The 24,236-nt window shown below is 43.9% G+C and overlaps 1 protein-coding gene across 5 annotated transcripts in view; it reads right to left on the bottom strand.

The window, feature by feature from the left end:
• ADAMTS9 (ADAM metallopeptidase with thrombospondin type 1 motif 9) overlaps positions 1-24,236 on the bottom strand; it is an 80,402-nt gene that overhangs the window by 53,658 nt on the left and 2,508 nt on the right. For 3 of the 5 annotated variants that reach the window (XR_010082295.1, XM_063411806.1, XM_063411809.1), the window contains exons 3-12: positions 24,048-24,210; positions 11,476-11,762; positions 10,433-10,516; positions 10,209-10,330; positions 9,802-9,842; positions 9,576-9,681; positions 7,545-7,691; positions 6,546-6,687; positions 6,229-6,336; positions 1,650-1,798 (exon numbers count right to left, since the gene is read on the bottom strand). Coding sequence is in view for 4 of the 5 variants with exons in the window: in XM_063411806.1 (XP_063267876.1) it covers positions 1,650-1,798; positions 6,229-6,336; positions 6,546-6,687; positions 7,545-7,691; positions 9,576-9,681; positions 9,802-9,842; positions 10,209-10,330; positions 10,433-10,516; positions 11,476-11,762; positions 24,048-24,210 (1,349 nt within the window). In the remaining variant the exon portion in view is untranslated. Of the gene's footprint in view, positions 1-1,649; positions 1,799-6,228; positions 6,337-6,545; positions 6,688-7,544; positions 7,692-9,575; positions 9,682-9,801; positions 9,843-10,208; positions 10,331-10,432; positions 10,517-11,475; positions 11,763-22,626; positions 22,760-24,047; positions 24,211-24,236 lie in introns of those variants that run through there. The other 2 variants (XM_063411808.1, XM_063411810.1) reach the window with 2 other exon arrangements.

Raw genomic sequence — 24,236 nt, 5'->3', positions numbered from 1 at the left:
GAAAAGGCAAGAGAGTATCCAGTGGGGTCTCATCTATTTGCATCGTTTTAGCAGCCCCACGATAATGGGGACACAGGTGGTGGGAGCTCACACTATGGTGTCAGATTACAGGCAGAATCCAACAATCAGTGAAAAGCTCGGTGGATGGTGCCAGGACAGACTGCTCCTCACACAGACCTTGTGAGGGGCTGGAAAAGAGAGGTCAGTGCCAGCACAAGGCTCTGGAAAGGGGACCTGGAAAATAACCACTATCAATCATAAGGATTTCTTGGCCAGCTTGGTGGCAAGTGTGTTTAGGTGCTTTTGCAAATCCCAGCCACAGCAATACACCTACCGAAGCAGCAGGATACAAGCCACAAGCTATCAGGGAACATAGAATTTCAAATCCCTTGGTTAGCCTTTAGGATAAAGGAGATTTTCTATCACAAAAAGCTATCAGTTGAATAGATGCCTCTCAGAAAACAGGAACACCTCTTGCTGACAGCATCCAAAGTTTCAGCAGCAGAGCTGGAAAGATGCTTTGTTTTTGTCTTTCCATGGCTACTGAAGACCATATGGAGTGTGCTGACTCAGCACAGCCAGATGAGATCCCTTCCCACGTGTGTTTTTCTTAGCATTGTTTTAATTAACGTGCTGGTGTCCTACTCTCTCAGCCTCAACTTTTGACACTTGCCCAGCTGTGCTGAGCAGCTTCTCCTGTTACTACACCACCAGTGTCATAGGTATAAGCTCTCCCTATTCCCATTAGCAGTGATGAAACTATCACTAACACATCCCTAATGGCAATTTCCTTGGCAATAAACCATCCAACACTAGTGATGAAAAATAGGAATCTTTTTAAGACCCCACAGACCTTCTCCTCTTTGTATCTCAGTCCCAAATAAAAACCCAGAAAGCCTCCTGCCCTCTCTTCTTCTGCAAGAAGGCAGTTAAACAGACCAGCACAATTCACAATTTACATAAACAGACTGCTTTCATACCAGTTGCTCAAGCTATTACTATTGCACCAGTGACATATTTGTCTCCTTGAAGCCCACAGCAAAATTCCTCACCATTTCAAAGAGTGCAGGATTTTACATTCCAGGCTGATAGCAAACATTTTTGAGTGCCACTTTTTAATAGGGCACAGATTTCTGCTGAGGTTTGGCTAGTCTGCACCAGCTGAAATGTAACTGTATAAAGGATCAGCTGCAAAAGCAGCCAAAAACTGCAAAACCAGACAAAGCAGGAATAAAACAGTAGAAAATTTTATTATAAAGGCCTGTAGGAACAGCTGCAAAAGCAACTGAAGCAGGGGTAAAATGGTGAAGAAGGAAGGCTCCTTACTTTCTCACTCCTTTCAGAATTACAGCATTGAGAAAGAAAAACACCTCTGGAAGTGGGACCCCAGCTGTGCCTCCACAGGAAAACAGAAGGTAATAAACCCATGGAGCTATCAGCTTTTTATCCCTCATTGCTGAAGCAATCCCTTTTTAGAGCACTTCACCCACACACCAATGACCGGACCCTGCCTCCCCCACGCCGGCCAAAGCCACCCATCCCCAGGGGAGAGCCACCTGTCCTTGGTGCCCACAAGGACTGGGGACAGCCAAGGTTGATTTCAGCCCATCTGGGCAACCCAAACTGCTTTTCCCCCTCTGTGCACTCACTCGGGCCTGTTGCACTCACGAATCGCCGTCTTTATGCCGCCGCCGCAGGTCCTCGAGCACGTCCCGAAGGGGCTCCAGGTGCCCCAGGCTCCGTCGATCACCGGCGGCGCCTCCCGCTCCTTGGGCACGCACACCCCAAACCTGCAGTGCTGCACATGAAGGAGAGACATGGCAAAGGTGGGATTGTGCTGCTTTACTGACATTGACCAGCCTGGGCAACAAGACTCAGCCTCGCACAGTGATTTTGCGATCAAATAAAACTGAACCGTTTTATATTTTGTCTGTCCCCCCCATATTTTTCTTTCTCCATATCCTTAAATGGCAAAGTGAAGGCAAGGTGCTGAGTCTGTGGAATGATTTATGGGGTGAAGAATGAGGACAACAGCAACCACTGAATATTCCCTGTTAACTGGGGCTAAGCAGCACAGCAAGCTCACAGCACTGGCTTTTCAAAACGCTGCTATATCTGAATATCTGATTTCCTGGAGAGCTGCAGAAACTGTGCCATGTCAGAGAGGCAACAGGCAATGAGGAAAAACATCAGGGAAAACTCAAACCTCCCCACAGCTACCTAAAGCAGAAAACTTCCAAATCCAAAAGGCAAATAAAATAGAAAAATTAATTCCTCAACTTCAAGTGGCTTTTTTTCTTTTACACTCAGACATAACATGGGACTTGCCAAGACCTGGTCTACACTTCTGTTTTCCAGCTATGGCTCTTGCTTTCTTTTGTTTGGAAGACTGGATTAAGTTACCTTGGCAAGCCTGCATCCCTATTTTCATGGTATAAATTATGTGCTTTGGGGTATGTTTACTAGATGGATTACACAGACTTCTGCAGAAGTGAGGGTCTAGGGAAGAGTCACTTTCTGGCCTCACCAGAGCAGATGAAAAAATCCCCTCTCAGCGAACAGTGCTTGCTACAGTTGATTTAAACCCAGAGACATGCAGATGCCTAAATCTTTTGTCTCTTTGTATCTTTGTAATTATGGGAAACCCAAACATTGCTGATTGCTCAGATTAGAAAAGGCTACAGACTACAGAATACAGGCAGAGAGCATCACTGAAATATTCCCTTGCAGTATTTCTGTGCACCAGGTGCTGTTCAGATCTGATGATCTTTATGGGAACAGGGTCAAATTTGCTGATGCACCATGTTTTTCCAGCCCTTTCACTAATAGCACAACAAGGTTGTGTCAAGACACGCTACAAGCTCATCCTGCTTTTTTAGACACCCTTATGAACCATCTCAGATAAAGCTACCTAGGAAAACAGAGCAGAATCAAGCTGCCATGGGGCTGTGCATCCCACAGGATGCGAGCTCTGCAGCACATGGGACACCTTTTGCCCACGAAGGCTGACTTGTTACATGGCTTTGCTGATGAAGAAAGCTGATCTCAAGTGCAGCTACCCATGGACATGGCCTGCAGGACAGCTGAAGAACTCATAATTTGAGTCCTGCATGTGGTGTTTGCTCAGAGACAAGTATGGTCTCTAGACTGCAAAATGCCCTAGATTTGCTTTTATCTAAAGATCTGATTCCCCAGATAAAGCTGGCTAAAATCCATCTGTGACAGTAAAGGACAGCAATAAAATCAGCTGAAAGGCCTGTTTCTTTGCTGCCAGACAAACCCTTACAATGCACAACTCCTCCTGGCATTTATAGGTTGAAAACCTGAAGGTTGGGGTCCCTGTACAGTTACAAAGAGGTCTGACAGCTATCATTAAACAACAGAAATACATGACACCAATCCAACAGTGCTGTCCCAGTGGAGAACTTCTCACAGTAATGTTGATGCTCACAGCTAAAAATCTAACCAGAGTCATGCCTGGCACCACTGACCCAGAGAAGATGACTGAATAGCTAACTAGTGAATGAACACAGCTAACAGACCGTGACATGACCTATATGTCTCCCATCCCATGGTTGAGTATTAACCAGGAAGTCATCTACATCCATTGATTTTATTAAAAATTTGGGGGTTGCAGTTGATGGTAAAGCAAAGCAGGAAAAGAGAAGCTGTTTTAAATAAATGGCAAGGTTATCTGATGAAAATGCAATGGTGCTTCTTGAAACCACACTGTGAACAGTCTGGCTGTGCAACCTTTGTGCCTTTTGTATTTTAAAAATGATTTCTATGTTGAGATACAGCAGAAAGACTAAAAAGCCTGCCAGGGTCCTCTTTCCTAGATGCTTACAGGTCACAGAATGAAGAGAATAAAAGGCAGATTGTCTGGAGCAAATTCAAAATATCTTAGACACACAGTGGAGCTGGAGAGCACTAGCAAGGATGGAAGACATTACAGCAGAATTTCCTTTCCTTTGTCTTGCCACTGGGATTCCAGATAATTCCACAAATCCAGCTCCCATCACTGGGCAGGCTGGCTGAATGGAGTAGCAGGGGGCAGAAGGGGCTGTGCAGCTCCATGCATGCATAACAGACACACTACCTGCTGCCACAGGGCAGCAGACACAAATCATGACTGTTCTTCTGCTCTTCTGTTACCATTCTTTAAATAGCCCTGAAAACCACAACGAGAGTGGCCAAATTTACAACTCCCTTTATCTTCTTTCAGAGATTTATGTCCACCCAACAATGAATTGGTTCTGTGGAACATGGTAAAACCATCATCCAGCAAAGACAGACTCTGGGCTGGGCTTATGGCTTGATTTAGCAGTATCAGATTCAGTGTCCTCACATGCAAAATATGCTTAAGTTAATACTCCCATGTTTTATAATACCCTTGATTTAAGAGTAAATTTAGAGCCCAGTTAAATCTACATCGCAGTTGTTTTAGCTACATCTTTTTTTAGCTATTCAGGCTCTCTTATTTCCAAAGATATCTCCATAAAAATGGTATGGTATTTTCTCCATCTGCCAACCCATACAGCATGGGCTTTAAACATGCAGACTTGAGGCATTAGTCAGCAAGCAGCCATTTGACTATGGCTCCTGGCCACAGCAGAGTACCAAAATACCAATTTATTCCAGGGAAAAGCACTTCAGACTTGCACCTTGGCACTTTACAAGCCCAAGTAAATACCAAGCAGGACAGAGTTTACAATGATCAAAACTTGAATTAGATGAACATACAGACAGAAAAATTACTCTATAAAGCCTTTTTGTTTAATTGCCCAAACACCAGTGGGCTGCATTAGCTTTTCTTAAGAGCCCATCTGCTCTCAGCTGAGACGTTCAGATCACACTTGTCTAGTTTGTCTAAACTTGTCAGATTGTCTGAATTTGTGGCCTGCAATGATTTTTCTCACATGGTCTTTATTAAGAGCCATGCAGCTGGACACTGCATGACACGGGGTGGCTCTGAGGGGGTGCTGCTGTTTGCACATCACTCTGGTCATATCCAAGGGTAAGTGCAGGTTTGCTGCAGCCTAGATTTTTGGAATTTTAAGAAAATTTCCAAGATATTGCTGATCTTTCAGCAGTGAGCAGATCCCAAGCTCACCAACAGAGAAGTTGAGGGCACAAGGTCTCAAGTTACAGGGACTCTGCAGATACCTACACTCAAAATGGAGATTTTACACAAAAACATTCCAGTTACATCTCTACTGCACATTCTCAACTATTAAAAAAAATCTGCAATTGCACTTTTCCCTAAGAAAGGAAGGCAAATTGATACATGATACTCATTGTCCTGAAGGAAATCAGTCAAGTGTCATTGAACAATTGAGTTTTCAGACACATGCATCGAAAGATATTCCAAAGAGTTCCACAGCCTTTATGGAAAACTATATTTAAATTAGCATCCAGAATTTTTATTAAAGTACATTTGAGAGACTATGATTTAAAACTTTGACTCTTTCTAAAGAAAGTGTTATTAACGTTGATCTTAAGAGCCAGAAAAGCAAAATTTTAAGCTACACCACATAGAATAACATCACACTATTTTTGCTAGACACAGATGGAGAATACTTTTGTTCAGACACAAATGCTAAGAACCAGTTAGCATTTTTATGCAAAAGCTTCAGTATCTCAATAAAAGAAAAATCCTCTCAACTATTTTTCTACAGATATGAACAACTGAAAATTAAACACTTATCCTAGAAACCACAATGCTAGCTGGAAATTAACATTGCACATGGAAATGGAAAGTTTCTATGAATTACTGCCAAAAATGTTCCATACAGAAAATGTCAACCAATTCTATATTTTACTCAAAAGTTGTCAAGATGAAAAGCCAGCTGACAAATTTATGTTACACAGAATTACTGATTGCTTACATCACATAGGCAATTTCTAACAAAAGCTTAGGGAAGTTTGCAAAAGTTTTGCTCAAGAGTTCACTCAAGGGCATTAATTTCAAAAGATCAGCTCTCCAGAAGGAATACCTGCTTTAAACAATGTTATGCCAAGCAGTTGACTTTAATCATGTTACCTGGGCTGGAGATGTCCCAGGCACCACCAGGCTTAACACACATCGAGCTGCTTTGGGCTTCCACCACTACAGTCAGAGCTGTGCCCCACACCACTGGCATTAGGGTAAGATGATTTTGACTGATATGCTCAGCCTGAGCCCAAGGAAATAGAGCCTTGAGGCACAAAGCATCAGGTATTACAGACCTTTCCAGGCTCACATTCTGTCCCATCAGCCCAAGGTGTGTGTTGGGTTCGACATCCCTTGTGAGCACCATCAACGTTGATACACCAAAGTCGCCGACACTGCATCTGCTTAAGGGATTGCAGAGATCAAAACATTAAATATGTGCCACATGCCTTACCAGATGATCCTCTATAAAATTATCCCCCTAGGATTTATCATTAACTCACAAGCTTGACAGTAAGTTGATGGATTGTGAGTCTGCCATTCATTCAACCCCAGGAGACCTTTTTTTTGCTCTGGCAAAACCAGGAAAAATAAGGTGTGAAATTTCACTTACCATATAGGGGCACACTTGGGATCCGGGTCCAAAAATTAACTCACATTGTTTGTTGACGTCATAAATCAGCCCTGGGAGCTGCTGAGGCAATGTGTAAGTTCTTGATGAAGGCTCATCAAGCAAACACTCCCCATAACCAGTGCTACAACACAAATCAGAATAATGGTGTTAAACAGGAGGTGGTGAGATCAGAATCCACTTGTGCTTGCCTGAATTAGCCTAGGGCAGTTGCACACCACATTTGCCATATTTAACAAGTACTACAAGAGCTATTTCAAACTCAAGCACAGGAGGGTGTGTTACCCATACACCACCACCCCTGTGCTGTGACAGCAACCATCCACCACAGCACAGCTACCATGGCAAAAGCATTTCTGGGCGTGCATTTAGTTACTGAGCAAGCACTGGCACATTTTTATAAAGAATTCAGAAGGAAAAATCACTGATTAGCAGAACTGCCCAAGGGACTGAGCTCCTGGATGTGCCAGAGCACCATCATGGCTCTCATTCTGCTGCACACCACAACACACAGGGAGGCATCACAGCAAAATGGGCAAATCACTATGCATCAAACTGACCCGTGGGCTCCTGGAACGGTGTTCCCACCAAGGATTAGTGCCAGGGCTTTATCTTGACCTGTGGAGCAGAAAGGCAGATTCAATCTGCCTTCTAAAACACAGCTCCGTATCTGGGCCACAAGGCTTTGTGAGTCATTCCTCAGCTTTGAGGAGAACATGCATTCCTTAAAAGCAATATCCATGGGGGAAGACTTATTCTTCCCCATTGAGAGCCTGGTCCTTGCCAGCTTATCATGAGGCTGAACTGGCAGGGACTGGATGCCAGGGTTGCATTCCTGCTCTATGTAAAGGATGCATGCACACACAAATCCCCCTGATTTCCTGCAAACGCTGCACACTAGGACTCCAAATTAACCAAAGAACTCCATGGGACACATGGACATGTGAAAACAGCCCAACACATGCATATGCAAGGCCTTACTCCAGAAATTCAGTGATGTATTTTCTACTGCATTTTGACCACATCCAGGGATTGGTGTAGAAGTTCAGTGTGGGTGCCATGACATGCTGTTGATTTTTACCTCCATCTTCCTTGCACTTGTTATTGTCATCATGTGGCATGTTAAATCTAAGAGGAAAAGAGCAGCAAAAAGTAGTCAGTCAAGAGGCAAACGTCAAGTATTTAGCATAGCAAAGGCAACAGTGAACTAAATGTGCGAACTAAATGCAAGCAAACCCAAGAATTTTTCCTAAATACACTGCTGACAGATATTACAGAATAAAAGTATTAATACACACATATTCATAATAAATTCAGAAGTGTTTGAACAGGGTTCCTAGCACTCATCTGGAAAAAGCTGTGCAGCACCCTGCTAAGCTCTCCAGTCCATGACTGCATATATTTAGCCAGAGAAGTCCTCCAGGGAGCCTGGAGCAAGATGCAAATCCAGCTGCAGTTTCCTTTTCAGCTGACAGTTGCTACCCTGCAAACAGGCTGGAGTCTGGTCCCTCCTTTATAAAAATGGCAAATACTCTGAAACTGACCACAGATCCAGGAGCTGATCTAAGGGAATTCTGAAGGAGATGGATTGACTTGAGCCCACTGACTGCAGACCCTCATGTACACAGGCAATACTGTGTAGGATGCAAAATATTTTCTAATGCTGTTGAATACTCTGGGCCACACTAAATGGAGCTGCACCAGGGATAGACTTGGCTCCCATACTTTAAGTGGCAGGTTTACAAAATGCCAGCAAGCATTGGTATCAGCAGAAACCAACGTGAAGTTTGCAGCACATGACACCTTGAAGAATGTGGTAAATTCACTAATGGAGACAGAGCGGCTTAAAGCGCTGCGCTGTTTGAAGTGGGGAAGGGGAAGTGACCTGGTGTGATCCTGTGTTCCAAGGCTGAGGAGATTGTATTCCATTAAGATTACCTCCAACAAACCATCTTTCCACTCTGTTCTCTGAAAAAAAAGAGCACAGAGGCATTTCCTGCTCGGGAGCACTGCTAACCCCCCCACCAGCTCTGGGGCAGCATCAGCAAAGGAATTAGCCACAGGTTAGGTGTGGGGAACACCAAAACTTTGGGGACTTTCTGTCAGGAAGTCTAATTTAAACAAATACTACTGTGGTTAAAAATAGACTGTCTCAGCCAGTGCTCCATGAAGAAAAACAGAGTTTAGAACAATGAGAGATCTGTTCCCAAGTACTCATCCATCCCACACCTACAAACCTCCACTGCAAAGCAGGCGTGTGGTGCTTTGGGACTGAGTCAGCTGCCTAAGGTTGTAACCAGGGGTAAACGACAATGGGATCTAAGATGATTTTTCTCACAACTGCTGAGTAGTGAGAAAATGTCTCAGTAGTGGGAAAAAGCAAAAATCGTTTGAAAGAAATTTCTGCTGAAGGAGGTGAATGGCAGTGTCTCTTCTGGGAATGTCCAGCAGCACAAGACTTTCCATGGTGAAACAGTTCAAGAGCTGAATCAAGCTCACCTATACAACCTCACCACCTCCAAGATGCCCTCTCTAAGTTCCTCCTTCACACACAGCTGCTGCACTGCCTTCACCAGCACCACACAGAGCTGTGGGACAAGCTGTGGCAGGCTGAGCACCTGCTCTCAGAGAAGACTTCAGTTCCAAAAGATAGTTGAGATGTGCCAGCATCCCTTGCCCTGGTCCTCCCCAAGGCATCCAGCACCTTCCATCTCTGCCCAAAATCCTGGCTAGTTCCAATGGCTTGGTCAAGATATCATTGCTTAGGTGCTGCTTATGGTACTTTGTCATTCATCATCCCCAAAACATGGCCCTGTTGATTTTGCTGCTCTCAGGTAGGGTCCAGAGCACCCCACAGTTTCATCTACCTCACTGGTGCATCTTCTAGCCAAGTATATTGCGCTCCCCTGAAATAATTAGGCTCAGCAGTACCAGTTCCCAGCCTGGCTGGCAAGCCAAAGTTAGCATAAATATTGTGCTATTTAAATGTAAATGTATTTACATAAAACATACACATGGCCAAGTTCATGTGCTATTGTGAAAGCAGTGCTCAGTCCGTTATCTTCACTAATTGAACAGCTCCTGTATGGGTCACAGACTGTGCCCAGCTCTGCCAGACCTAGGAGAGAACAGAGAGGTTTATGATAGAAAAAGAAATGTTACTCACAGTTCAGCACAGGCAACTAACATTGTCACTACAAAAAAAATTATTAAAAGACAAAGAAAAGGTTTTCCTTACCCAGAGTATCACATTTTTCGTGCGCTCTACAAATATCCTGTCTGAAAGCAGAACAGACCTGACACATTAATTCTCAATGCAGCAGTGAGTTAAGGTACAAGCACAGTAACAACAGCAGAAACAACTCTTGGTCCTCCAATGGACCTTCTCATGCTGGTTTGCCACATCATCCTTAGTCCAGACTAACTCCCCACCATGGTCAGAGTTTTTCATCTTATGCTGAACCCATGGGCAGACCTTAGACAGTCTTGAACCTCTCAAAATAATCCCTTGTTATGCTCCCACATGCTCCCACAACTGCAAACATCATTACATTCTCACCAAAACCTGAACATTTCCCATATATTACATGCTCACAGCCCCTGACACACAACTGGCTACAGTTTTTATGAGAATATTCACCACACCTGGTAACAAGCACGGCTGTATCATGTCGAAGGTGACTTCCCTCTGGGTGGTTTTGGGACTGCTGCCATTGGCAGAAGTTTTTTAATGTTGTCTGGGCATTGTAAGATATTGCAGGGCCATCCTGATAAGCAACACACAGAAAGCAGGTATTTTAATTATTAATGACAATGTTCACTGCAAATGCCATTGTCAAGCAGAAGGTGAAGAAAATAATTTCCATTACCTGCTCATTATGAATCACGACCAATTTCACAATAACAATATTAATTAAATTTCCAATGCTTGGGTCTTTGTAGATAGAAGCCACCTGTTTCAAAAAGCAATATTTGGAATTACTGTTAACATTCAAGGAAACAAACAAGTAAGACAACATACACATTTTCCATTTTGCAACTGTTTTTCTCCTGGGCTGCTCTTCTGCCTTGCCCAGTGCCCTGATGCTACTTGGAGAGACCTCCTGGCAGAAGCACAACTTTAGAATTAAAAAAACCTGCTAGTATCACAGAAACCCAACATTTCCTTTTGCTTTAGCACACATTTCACCAAATTAAAGGATCATTCTGCTCTGAGACACAAAGACCACCAACCAAGACTGTCAAAAGCAACTTATTTTTCCAAGTGCCTGATTTTGACATGGGCAGTTTCAGACCACATATTCACTGCATTTCTACCCTCAAACAGGATGAGCATCCCTCCAGAGACACAAATATGTTGGATACTCTGTGCCAGTCTGCATCTACAGAACTGCCTTTCTGGAAACTGCACTACTGCATCCTAGTATCTACTAAGGAAGTTATTCTCAGCCTGGAAAGCCAACTTGAGAACTATGCTAAGGATCAAGGTGAGCACAGGCTCCTTCTCCTTGTGGCAGCAAGGGAAGCCAAGCAAATGCATAACCTACCAGCATCATTCCCCTGGATGGCACAGTGGCCAAAATACCTTTTAAATTCAGCTGTTGTTTGACATAGGCTTAAATAAAAAGAAGTGTGGACTAAACAACCAGTGATATTGCTCATGGTGTCTGCTATTCAGAAAGCTGGAAGAGAGAGGTGTAAGAGAGATCAGGTAGTGTGATGGATCTGGGAAAAAAGACTCCAACCAGTGTTTTCCAGCTACAATTTACCATTTTTAATGTAACCCCAGCACTATCTCCATGCCTAGGGAAGGCAAACTGATGGCGTTGCATATGAACACAGCAGAGAGGGGCTCTGTGACCACTAGAAAATGATCTGTGGGTGAATCTACTTGCCCTGGTTGAACACTCACTATTGACATCAGGGTTAAGACATAGTGCTGTAGGTTGGCTCCGTGGTAGGCGACCATCCTGCTGTCAGCCACCACCATCACCTCCACAAAACGTGGGTAGGACAAGAACCGCTTCGTTCGCTTGTGGCTCTTCTTTTCACCAATGGTCCCCGTCTTGTTGCTGTCCCCAGAAAAAGAATTCACTTCCAGGCTGTGCTTCAACATCTCCACGTCAGATAACAAGCTGCTCTCTGCCCACTGCCTTCTCCAGTGTTTCCGCTTGTTCTTTTTGTGACTGTGGTCATGATCTATGGTCAAAAGGCAAAAAAACCATACAGTACATTCTGGAGTGAATAAAATTAATACCATGTGTATGTTAAGTCAAAATACCTATTACCTCAACCAAGCTGTGTGGGCTTGCTCCAAACAAGCAGGGAACAGTAACAGAAGCACTCTGTGGATGCCCACCATGTAACTCAACATCTAAGGCTTCATTTTTAAAGCCATCTTGGGGAAGCCAGTAGCACTTAGAGGTGGACATTCCCTGCAGCAGAGCCAGCTCCTGGCCCATACAGGAGGGATGAAGCCTTGCAATGGTAATTAGCCACTGCAGGAGCAGCGTGAGGATTCTGGGCACGTCCAAGGTGGCCAGGAAACCACAGGAAACAAAGGTCCAAATCCTGTATTTCTAACTCAGGCATGAAGGACGGCAGGATTTGGTCTTCACAGCAAAGCAATTATATATGATTTATTTCTGTCTCTAACAATAACACGGCTGGGCTTCAGTTCCACCTCCCCCCCTTTATTATTCTGTGCTACAGGAATGGTAAAGGTCATCTAATAGCACAGCTGCCACTGGTGAAAGAATAGATTTCAGGAAGTTTCACATATACTGCTTTTGATATTCAATTAGGCTAAACATAAAAGCAGCCTGAAAATATACTCCATGCTGATACAAAGACGACAAAGTGAAGAGGGAGAACAGGCATATAAAACATATGGAACATGTACAATTAAGATTTACCATCTGATTAGTATGTAATTATAGCATTATTTAAATGTAAGAGCAAAATCAGGCTTATTTGATGCCACTTAATTTTTAATCAGTTCATCATAGGAAGTAGCTAATTGAATGTGATTCATCCACGAAAGACTGTTCACTTCTGCATTTAATATAAAGCCAGATCTGAACTACTCATCTACGACTCCAGGCTACAACCCTCACGCTCTTTGTAGCTTTAGTTTAATTTCGTCATGGTGGTGAAAAATATCACATTTCCTTATCTGACCCATTAAATAGGTTAGAGGAAGCATAATATTAGGGAACAAAGGAATATTCAATGCTCAAACAAGATTGAAATGATAGGAAATGTCTTAGTTATTTTTCTTGGATAGTTTCCTTTTAGGAATATTTGTAATAATTTCCAAAAAAAGAAATACATTCTGCAGTATCACGGCAGGCAAAGGAGATCAGTCAGCTTCTACCTATCTGAAAAATACTATCCTTTTGCCCCATGTGTAAATAGGCAACAGAGTAGTTAAGAATTAAATCCTGTCTACTCTGCACTACCTAAGTCCTCTAAATTCCCCTTTCTTGATATAGTTCAGACCACCTTAATACAGCAGAGAGTCTGCAGTTATTTGAGTAAGAATTTGAGAAAGCCAATGGCATTTTTGGTTATAATTGGATTGCCCTAGTTCCTCTGCTCTAATCAATGCCCTTGTGTTGGCAAGGTTGTGCTCTCATGCTGGCACTGCTTCGTGGGCAACCATGACATTATCCCAACTCATTCAGTGCCAATCAGCTTGGGGAGCCAACTATGCATACAAATAATTTAAAGGTGAGGAGAGGACCAGACTGAGGAGAAAGTGCTAACTCCAGCCCTTCTGCCAGCTCCTCTCCTCTCTGCATCCTCAGCCTGCCACTCAAACTTCCCTTTTAAATAACTAACTTCCAAAAGCAGTAGGTACCCGAGGAAAAATGTGTTAAGGATGGGGAGATGCTCAACAGGGCTCGAGCGAGGCTAAGGACAAGGCTGTGGAGTGAAGGCAGAGCTCTGCAGGGCCCCACATGGCACCATGAGGCTCACGTGCCTTCTCCTCCAACCATCCAGGCAGAGGGAAGTTAGATGGCAAAAAGAGAGGGAGTTGTAAAGACACCTGTCTTTGAAGACACCTATCACACAGAAGGTGTATAAAAGAAATTAATTGATATTCACTGGGCTTGCACTGAAATCCTGCAGCTGGTGTCATGTTACAAAAACCCCACAAACCCACCCAAAACCCAGAGAGTACCCCATGAAATTTCACATCTTGTTCTGAGAGCCCTGTCCTGCCCCGATCATGCAAGGGAATCAGAGCCCAACATTGCCAAGTATACCCAGCACAGAGGAAAAATTACTTTCCTTTTCGTGCAAAGATCTGGCAGAGTCACAGAATCATTTAGGTTGGAAAAGATACGTAAGATCATCAAGTCCAATCATTAACCTAATGCTGCCAAGTGTTGGTACAGTATCAGTGTTCTTTCCCCATCCAGCACACAAATGAAGTCAGACACATCATAATTTCCAAAACAACTGAATTATTTCCACTCACAAAGTCGCTCCAACACCTGCAGTGTCCTATTTGGACAGGTCACATGCTGGGTGACCTGTATTTGTCACCCTGGTTATTGGAAAACCAGGCACCAGTGATGGGGATGCACTGCATGGAAAGCCACTCCCAGACTTTGGTAGTAGTAAACTATTATCTTCACCCATCTTTCTTGCATGTAGACAGTGTGCACTCACCTGTAAAAAATTAAATGCTAATGGCTGTGCACTACTTTCAACTCATCTGTAAAACCCTGACCACATTAATGGGAACTGCATAGAGGCACTGCCAGGAACTCTGTGTGCCTGATTCTGTTGATATCCTGCTCCATTACAATGGCCACAACAGCAGTGCTCTCACTGAATGGTGCAATGTGCTGCCCTTCCATCAGGCAAAGGGAAAAAATCTCACACATTACACAAAACTGTGATTTTGCAGCACCAGCTTCCTGCTGCCACACATAACACCAGAAAAGGGTGTGATATTTCCTCACCTTATTTTGCCTATTTTTTCCATTGTGTTAACATAGTAACAGAAATTTGAAAGAAAAATGGTGTGCTTGGCAAGCCCTCAATCTTTGCAATGACCTGAAACACATCTACTTACACATGGTTGTAATAGGATGGGTCTAAGAAACAAAACTTTTTTTTTTACTTTGTAGAAAAACCAATCTCCAGTGAGTAGACAAACCCTTTAAAATCATACAAACTACAGTTCAATAATTCAAGTATCAGGCAAGCCCATGCACTGATTCAACAGCTCCTATTCATTTGAGAGGCAGGTAAAGGCTAGAATAATGTCCATTTTACTGCATATTTTACTAAGATAAGCTGTACTGTTTTCACTATCAGACCTGGTAATTTATCTTTTTTTTGTTTGGTTTCTTCTTTGTAATGTGGGATTTACAAAGAAGACCCAATCCTGTGAAAGGATATCGCTTCCTGATGGCATCTTCCAACTAATACCATTTATTTTTGCTTGGGCAAGAAGCCTCAGCCCAGAACCCATTCAGCTGATTTATGGATGTTTCCTGCTGGTTAATGTACTTTGGATCTATCACAAGAAAGAGGGCAGGGAAGACTCAGACCCTGTGTGAGTACTTTGCCTGCATGAAAGGGTGACAGGGCAGAGTCAGGATCTGCTTTTGACATAGTGGCTATTGTTATACTAAACTCAAATACTAAAAGATGGAATGCTCACTTATCCCAACAGTCCTAATCCTTTCCATTTCTGCATTAACTAGTCCTTGGAATAGAAAGCAATTTGCACAATTAAGTAAGACATGTAACAATTCAAGCAATTCCAGTTCAGCTCCAAGTTCATAAGGGCTGCACATAGCAGTGAAAAAAAAATATAAAACACAGAGAAAGAGAGAGCAAGAGAAGGGGGGAAAATTCTTGAGCTAAAAACATCTCCCTGCTAGGAAAAAAGTGTGATCCTTTCAAACCAACTTATAATAATAACTTTTCTGAATGTGCAACCTAGGATTTTTAACGAAGTTTGCCACTCAGTGGTTGGCCCACATCACTTCTAGCCCTGCTTTAATCCAGTTGCACAGATAATAAAACTATCGTTTGGAAGTTAATTATTTATTGCACACCTCCATAAAACAGACCACAATTCAGCTGAGCTCCCCTCAGGCAGTCAGTGAGTATGTGACCTGTCTCCTCAACTCCACAGGAGCAAGCCCTGGAAAAAAGCTTCAGTACAAGCTCCAGCTCCAGCTGCCTGGCTGAATTTGCTGCCTGTAGCTGGTACAACAGCAGACACCCAAGGGCGTGCCATCACCCAGGAAACAGAAGAGAGAGGCAAAATGGATCTGCCTTCATGCAGAGATCACACTGGCTGAAATCAAACCACATTTTTAGGCTCCTCTTGCCAAGAAATGGAATGGAAACTGGCTCCTCTTTAGGACACAAGGTCCTAAGCTGGACCAAAGAATTCTTCTAGCCCCGGATCTGTATTAATTCTACATCAAGACGTTTTATATCTCTATCTATCTTTCTATACATCTTCAAATGTATCTCGGATGGATTTGCATGAGGCCAAATTCTCACCTCTGTTACTGTGGGGTGCTGTTGTGATCAGCATAACCCAGGGCTGAACACACCTTCTCTGCCAGCAGCTTCATGTCCTGCTCGGACAAGAGCCAGGGATGGAAACATAATGGGGGACCAGCCACTGCCCTGCCTGTACCACACTGAGATGATCAGTCCTGTGAGCAGGACTAATCCTGCCTTCCCTCTGGATAGCTCCTTGACTGTGCAACCAGAGCTGCTGCTAGAGCTGGGAAGGGAAAAGAGGTTTTATTAGTAGAGATGAGATCAATTAGCTACATTGGAAGGGAAATGAAGGATCTGGGATCCAAAGAGAAAGATATTCTGCACTAAGAGTGGAAATGAAAGTTTGCTTGATTTTTCCAAACCTGCAAATGAGAAAGCGTTCAACTGCAAATGAGTCTGCTGAGCCTACTCAACTGGGGTTTCAACCTTCAGCAGCAAGAGCTGGACACACTTGCATAGATCAAACTTTCATGGTTGGAACTATTGAAAATGCAGTAAAATACCAGCACTTTCACAAATAAATGCCACTCTTAGAGCAATACAAAGGAAGGAAGCTTTGATTTACTCATGTTGCTCACACTTCACTCTGAAGTAAGAAACAGTCTGGGGTCAGGATAGTTCCCTCCCAAACTGTTACAGGAGAATCAAAATCTTGTGTTTCTACAAAGAACTCTTCTTTGCTACTAAGAAAAATACTTGCACGGATGGATCATAAGCCATCAGGACCAAGGCACAACTGCTTGTTAATTTTCTCACCTTTCTCTGCTTTGAACTCTGCACACACACTTTACTAAAGTGGTTTTCTAAATGCCCAGCTGGAGCAATGTTCAGATCCACAGACAGGTCCATGTCTAGGAACTCCTGCTGCTGAAGTCAGTCCCACATGTCAAGCCCAGAGCCTGGAATCAATCTGTGCTTGCAATATGTGAAAATAATAAGGCCAGAAAGCAAAGCTATAAAGCCATGAGCAGTTCAGACTGGCATGAAGCATCACTGATGCAAAACCCAACAGTTCCCCCAGTTCACTCACTCCATCCTGCATCTGTTACTATAGAGACCTGGAGGTGCCAAAGCTCAAGGGGATGCTGAATCCTGATGTCTGTCAGGGTGACCCTGCCTTTCTTCTCACTGCTTGAACCAGAATGCTGAGAACCATGGACTTGCAGTAAGCAGCAATCAACTTCCCTTAGTAATAAAACATTCTCTGGTTTATATCATGCCAACACTAAAGACCACACATACTCTAGATGTTTTCTTTCCTGGTGATGAATATCAGAATGCATTCCAGCCTAAAAAATTATTTTTCTGCCTAAGGTAAAAAGTTGTAAGTGAAAGCTATCAATTTTGCACAGTAGACATAAAGTAGATTAATGAACAAAACAATAATTTGCCTCTTTAACAAAGGAGATACTAACACATGAGCTGAACATGTGGCAGAAAATAATTCAAGATCATCTTACAGAACTCCCACATGTGTTCTTCAGGCAACTTCCAATGCACAACAGTCACAAGTACACCAAACTGTGCTCCACACTTGTGTCTAGTGACACCTATGAGGTACCATGCCAACAAGAACAACACTGAGGCCACCACAACTTTGTACTGGCAGTCAGTAAAAGATAAGACAAAATATCCCATTAGAAAAAAAGAAATTGTCCAGCAATTGGCCACAGGGATGTTGATAATGACATTTCAGGCATATGGGAAAAGAAGTCACAGAAGAGTTAGCCTGTTTATTTTCAGTAGTATATGTCACAGGGAACAGACAGAAAGCACCAAAGTGATTCCTCCCTGCTTCTCCCACCTGTCCTCCTTCAGCGGATGTCCACATAGATGAGGTAAAAGTACATCCATTTTGATTCCAGGAGAATATTTTAACTCTGTCCACTTACCATTTTTAAATTACAAAACAATAACCCATCAACAATAATTTGTTTAGTCACTGTCTTAAGTTTTACACCTCTAGGGTGCCAGATGGATGCTTGATACATTTTCAACACTAAGAGTAACAACAAAATGCATGCACCTTACTTATAACTCACACTGACGAATCTTAAATCAAAACTAATTATGAGATCTGTATCATTGACTGCGATCAATGTTTTTTAACTGAAGTCAGTCTATTACCTTATTTCACTTATCAACATCACAAGATACCTCAAACATTACAGACTGATCCCTTCCCCAGCTTAGCATGGCAAAAGCTTGTGCTTGACCTCCCAGGCCCATCTGACCAAATACCAGTTAGCTCTTTGCTGTTACCTCAACAGGGAGGCAGAAATAGAATTAATTACATTAGCATATGGGAGTTGGGATGTAATTATCTTCTGTACTCTGTGAGGGAAGGAAACCTGAATTAACTACTATCTGACTAAAAATTACAATACACTTCTTTAAGATAAGAAACCTTTCCGAGGAAAAGAACAAAGTCAGTGTTTTACCCTGAGGTCAAAAGCAAAGCTGACAGCTTAAACAGACTCTTGAAAGAGCTCAAGGATTGCTCAACCTGGAAGTAAAGGCTTAAGAAAACCTCCCTGCAGATCTCCTGCAACCCTGAGTTTACGTGACACTCAGCAGTACAGAATTTGCCTGAAGACCTGCTGGAAACCAGACACCTAGAATGCAAAATTCTGCTGGATGAATGAGTTGAAAACAGAAAAAAAAGGGACACAGTTGGAAGCAAGACAGAGTCCAAAAGTAACAGCACAAATATGAAAGGGCTGTAGACCAACAATCCAAGTGCAAAGGATCTGGGATTTCACCACAGACCACTCACAAGACTACAAACATTGGGTCCTGTGGAAAAGGAATTCAAAGTTTCTGCTTCAAAACTGCTATGAAGTAAGAATGTAACACATACAAAGGGTCTGTAGAAGGAGCAGGAAATTTTCTGTCACTGGCTCCATTCTACTCCATTGCCAATTATAACATCGTGGACACACCTTGAACCACAGCTGGAGCAGGAACAAAAGCTCATTCCCCCCCTGCACCAATGAAAGAGCACACTACAGAGTCAGGCTTTAGCCACGGTACCAAATCCCTAACACATCCTTCCCCAGGTCTCCTCCGTGGTCATGGCACTGATAACACACTAACACATCCCCACTCTGGGAACATGGGAACACGGTGACAGGACCATCTCCTGCTCCTGCCATGGGTTCACCAGTGACTTCCCATGCAGCTGGCTGGCATTAGCAGAGCAGGCTGGTGCTAATTATCATGCAGAAACAAGATCACAATCATTAAGCTGGCAGCACAGGGCTGCTTGCTCAAGGCACACAAGGGCAGCTCACCTCTGCTCTGGTGGTTCCCCAGTGTCATGTTCAGTGGGAAAGGTTGTTACAGTGACTACAAAAAGGTAATCTATTACAAATTACTCATCAATGCAACTGAAAAATCAGTGACATATTACTGACTATGCCTGTGCAATGTTAGCTCAGCAGCAAGACTTGGCTCTGTTGCTGGTTTCTCCTGTGCTTTTCATAGGACCCTTCTCAGCACAGCTTAAACAGAGCTCTCCTCACCTGGAGCACAGGGGGCTTCCCCTTGTGGAGCTGCTGTGCCTGGCCACACATGTACTCTCCAGTAGTCAAACTGCTCTAACACCCAATGAATTATCAGCAAATTTGAGACCTTTTGGATCCATTTCCAGCAGGTCCTGGGATGTGCTAAGCCTGCAGGTTGTGTCCCCCAGTCATCTGTGCTGATAATACTTGGTGGATTTTGGAAAGCAGCTTTCCCACCTCTGCCAGCAGTGGGTGGAGGCACAGTCAGCATGGTGCAGGTAAGACCTGCTCTGTCCTGCACACATCTGAGCCTGCTTCCAAAACCTCACCACCTCAGCATGAACTGCTGGAAGGCCTCTTGGCTGGCTTCAGCCCCTTGGCTCCCCTCCAGAAACAGGAACAGCTCTAATCGTCTTCCTACTAGTTTGGCACCATCAGAGTGTTATTGCTGCTTCTGCATGAGGAGTTTTGCCCGTGGTGGATATTCCTGCTTTAAATGCTCTCATTAAGGAGCGAGGACTTTGTGCAAGATCCTCACATGCAGCCCCAGAGCCCAGGTCCAACACCAGCCTCGGGATGGGCACAGCTGACCAGCAGCAAGTGAGGGAGCAGCTTGTACTCACTGTACATTCAGTTGTTGGTTTATGCATCTCAGCCCCAGACAGGTCTTGAATATAAAGGAATTATGAGAAATGAGGCAAGAACAGAGAGGTATTTAACTAATGAAGCTGGGATGGAAACTGGAAGTGCAGATCAGCCAGATGAAGGCAGTGGGTACAGAGAAGGAGCTGCCCCAAGAAGTTTAGTCAGGAGTCCTGCAGCAGGGTCACAGTAAAAGCTGCACAGAATTTGCTAAGTTTGCGGCAAGAGCTGGGCAGGCAACAGAAGTGGGGTGATGAAAGGGCACAATACTTGCAATTATACTCACACACAGGGAATTGTGGCTCAGTGCAACCAGGCAGGTGGAGGCCACATCTGTCTGAGAACAAGGGGTGGCCAACAGGCAGAATGATTGCAAAGATTCAGTAAAAGGCTAAAGCTATCACAGACCCCAACAAAACTGGAAGAGAAGAGCTCCAGAGAACTCAACAACCAAAACATACATACAAATACATATATATACACATCAGTGACAAAATACATGGGAAATATGATAGAAAGGAGAAGCAGCAGAAATGGACATAAGACCCAGAGCAAGAGGTGGCCTGAAGTGGTTTATTTAAGTGATGACCAAAGGCAGTGTCCTGTTGGCCTCTTGAACTGGACATCTCTCTGCAAGACCAAACCTTGAGGATTTCACATAGAAAGGGCTCACAGGTTTGCTCCTGGCAGAAAGTCTCACTGGATGGGGGCTTGGGGAGGTGCTGCTGGCCTCACGAAGGTGGCTGCACACAGATGCAGGATGCAGCTCCATGCCTTTATCACTGGAGTCAGGTTGTTCCTCTGTGGGGCGCAGGAAAGCTGCGCTCTCCAGCTTTGCAATGAGCTACTTCCTTTTTTTCTTTTTTTAGGATCACAATTTCTTTTCTCTTCCTCCTCCACCTCAAAAAAGCGGATATTTAATAATTGGGTCGGAAGAGCTTGCTATCCTGAAGCAATGGGTGGTAGCAGTGCTGCACCTATAGTGACATCACGCTGTCAGCCTGGCTAAGTCCTCATCCCGTCAGGGCTATTCAGTAAAACACAACTAATTATTCTGCCAGACCCCCAGCCAGATGACAAATTGATTCACATTACTAACCAGAAGAAAGGAAGGAGAGGAAAATGCACCATTTACTATAACTGAAATGACATTAACCCGTTACCCCAAGGAAAACTCTGTCCAAAGTTTTTCGTGCAGCAGCTGAGCTGTATGCCAGACACCTGAAATGCGTTGCCAGAGACCCCAGTGCTGTGCTATGAAAGTTCATCTGCAGAGCACAGCTTCTATTTGATAGCCATCAGCATTCAGAGGAAAAAGACCTTTTTCCAGAACACCTGCAGAGTATCCTTTATGTCAGAGGACCTAAAACTGTTATCAGAAACTGCTAATTGAAACTTAACAGAAGCAAATACCTGGTTTTCTAAGCTGACCTCAGAATGCTGAAAACTAAAAGTAAGACCAGAGAGACTGCTGCAAATGAAAGCTTTTACTCAATCTGTTAGTCAATTCACAAGGGAAACTTTCCTGAATACCTCAAGAAGTCTAAAATTACATTCATTATGGCAAGGGCACACCAGTGTGTTGCTTATTAATCATTTCCAGGAAGATGACTATCAGAAAGTCATTCTTAATAGCACCACTGCCTGGCAACATGGGGTCCCTTGCTCACTTCAGGGTGGTACCTTGGATTTCCCTCACATGAATTTTCTCTTCGAGCAAATTTCCACCCCTGCCAGAAGCCTGCAAAGCAAATGCACCGTTTCACACGTTCTTCTGACAAAAGACTGGATTCACAAAACACCCTACAACTATGACTCCCAAACTCTCATGAAACCATTCTTCTCTGGCAGGAGTGAGAGATACACCTTGTCTAAACCAGTGAGTGCTGCTAGATTTTGCACATTCACCTCTGCTGCAAAGACATGCCAGACACCTTCTCTCACCAGATGTAACCTCAGGTAGGATGCAAAGGTTCAGCATTGCCCAAACTGCTCTGAACTTGCTCCTTAAATGAAATAACCAAGACTTGTTCACCACAGACAAATGGCCATAACACCATTCCCGTTCAAAAGCCTGGATGATGACAAAAAGCTTGTGCTTGAGATGTGAGAACTCCTCTCTCCACTACATGAAGCAACTGAGAAGAGCAAGAAAACAATGACAAGCAAGACAAAGCATATTGGAACAAAGGAGAAAGATATATACACCACATTGGTAAAATCACAGATGGAGTATTGTTCTTGCAAATTACAATACACAAGAATAATAGCCTAAATGGGAACTATGATACAATGGGGTGAAATACAGCAGTCTGTTACAGCAGCACAGAGACAAGTCCACAAGGAAAATTCAGAGCCCTCCCAGCTACCTTTGATTCAATGAGTCCTGTGATCTGCTGCTCCATTCCTCCAAGGGTTACTGATGCAATGTGCCAGATTCCGAGTTTCTTTCCAACTGTTCTGAGTCTCCTGCATCTGATCTCAAAGAAGGGAGCAGAAACAGCTGGAAGAGAGAAACCAGAATGGCATATTCCAGCAGCAACCCTTGGAAGAACAAACAATGACAGCCTCGTGAGACGTGCCACTGTACCCCTGGCACATAGGTTTGCATGTGGACATGGATTCACATGTCCTCTAGAAGAAACACATGTTGCTCTGGCTAGTCACAGAGTATCAGAGCATCTCTGGACTTAGCATGATCAGTGCAAGCTGAACATACTGAGCTCAACAGCACAGCCACGATCCAGTCATGGGTGCCAAATGTGTGCTAAGTGCAGCCTGATTTGGGCACCATACTTCTCCTCCAGTGGTACCTTTACTTCCTGAGCAACTCCACCTACTTTGCAGCATATGAGCAGCTTGCAGCCCACAAGGAAACCCAGTCAAGGTCTACTCTGTTTAGGCTTTAAAGTTCCTGTAGATCTAGCTGCAGGCCAAAGGAGGAGTGCAGAACACCAGGTGAAACAGGAGACCGAAGGAATAAGCTTCCTCAGAGAAAATTTAGGTATTTGCTGCCAAAGGGGAGGATTAGTTGTGAACGTCAGGAAGTCAAGGAAGCAGAGAGCAGCAGGAGGCCACTGCAGATAATGGGGACAGTAGGAGCAAGGCTATTGCTCATCGGGGCACCTGAAGGGGGAGAGAAAAAGGCTTGTGCTCTTTCATATGTGCAAGGACTAGAAAGAGGGAGTGAGGAGGTCAGGGAGATGGTGCTAGTGGAGGAAGGGCCAGGAGGAAAAAAAAAAGCCTTTGAAAATGAACCATGGAAAAGTGATTACAAAGGGAAGAACCATCAGGGTTGGTGTTAGGACCTCCTCCTTTCCACTAGAAAGAAGTAAGATGTGGCAACTCACAGTCAGATTTGGGGAGGGAAGACCAGGACCACAGCAAGACCAAGACAGAAGGATGTAATTTAAAGGACAGAGTATATCAGATTAGGATGGTTGGGAATTACATATAGGAGGGAACAGAAAACAAGTTTAAGGGCTCACAGAATACTTAAGGCAAGTCAGACCAAAAGCTCTCTTGCCAACTTTACATCAGGAATCAAAGGGAAACTGCAACATTTTTTCTGACCGCAACTTCCTCATAACCAATTCCTAGAAAGCATGGGTGCACCACAACTCTCCAGGACAGAGTTACCACCACAAGCCCAGTCGTAGCACTCACAGCACCATTTCTAGAGGGGTCTCTCAACTCCACATCCCTTCTTTCCCACACAAACCTACTGCCTTTTAACTGCAAATAGCACTTCCAAGTATCAAGTCATCCAAGGCAGTAACAAAATGAGTACCTGGAGTATCGCAAGTCTGCCTGTCCCCTGAAGAGTTGGTTGGAGGTGTCCGGTGTCGGTAGACAAGATGTGGTTTATTGTGCTCTTCTTCATACTCCTGTTCCTCAAACGATAGGAGTGGTTCTACAAAATAGTCCCCATCATCAGACTTGAATGTGCCTAGCTGAGAGGGACCAGAGAGAGGAACAG

This window comes from Prinia subflava, chromosome 14, assembly GCF_021018805.1.
Source record: "Prinia subflava isolate CZ2003 ecotype Zambia chromosome 14, Cam_Psub_1.2, whole genome shotgun sequence".
Classification (NCBI taxonomy): domain Eukaryota; kingdom Metazoa; phylum Chordata; class Aves; order Passeriformes; family Cisticolidae; genus Prinia; species Prinia subflava.
The sequence above is the reverse complement of the archived record's forward strand: the minus strand, read 5'-3'. Positions and strand labels throughout refer to the sequence as shown.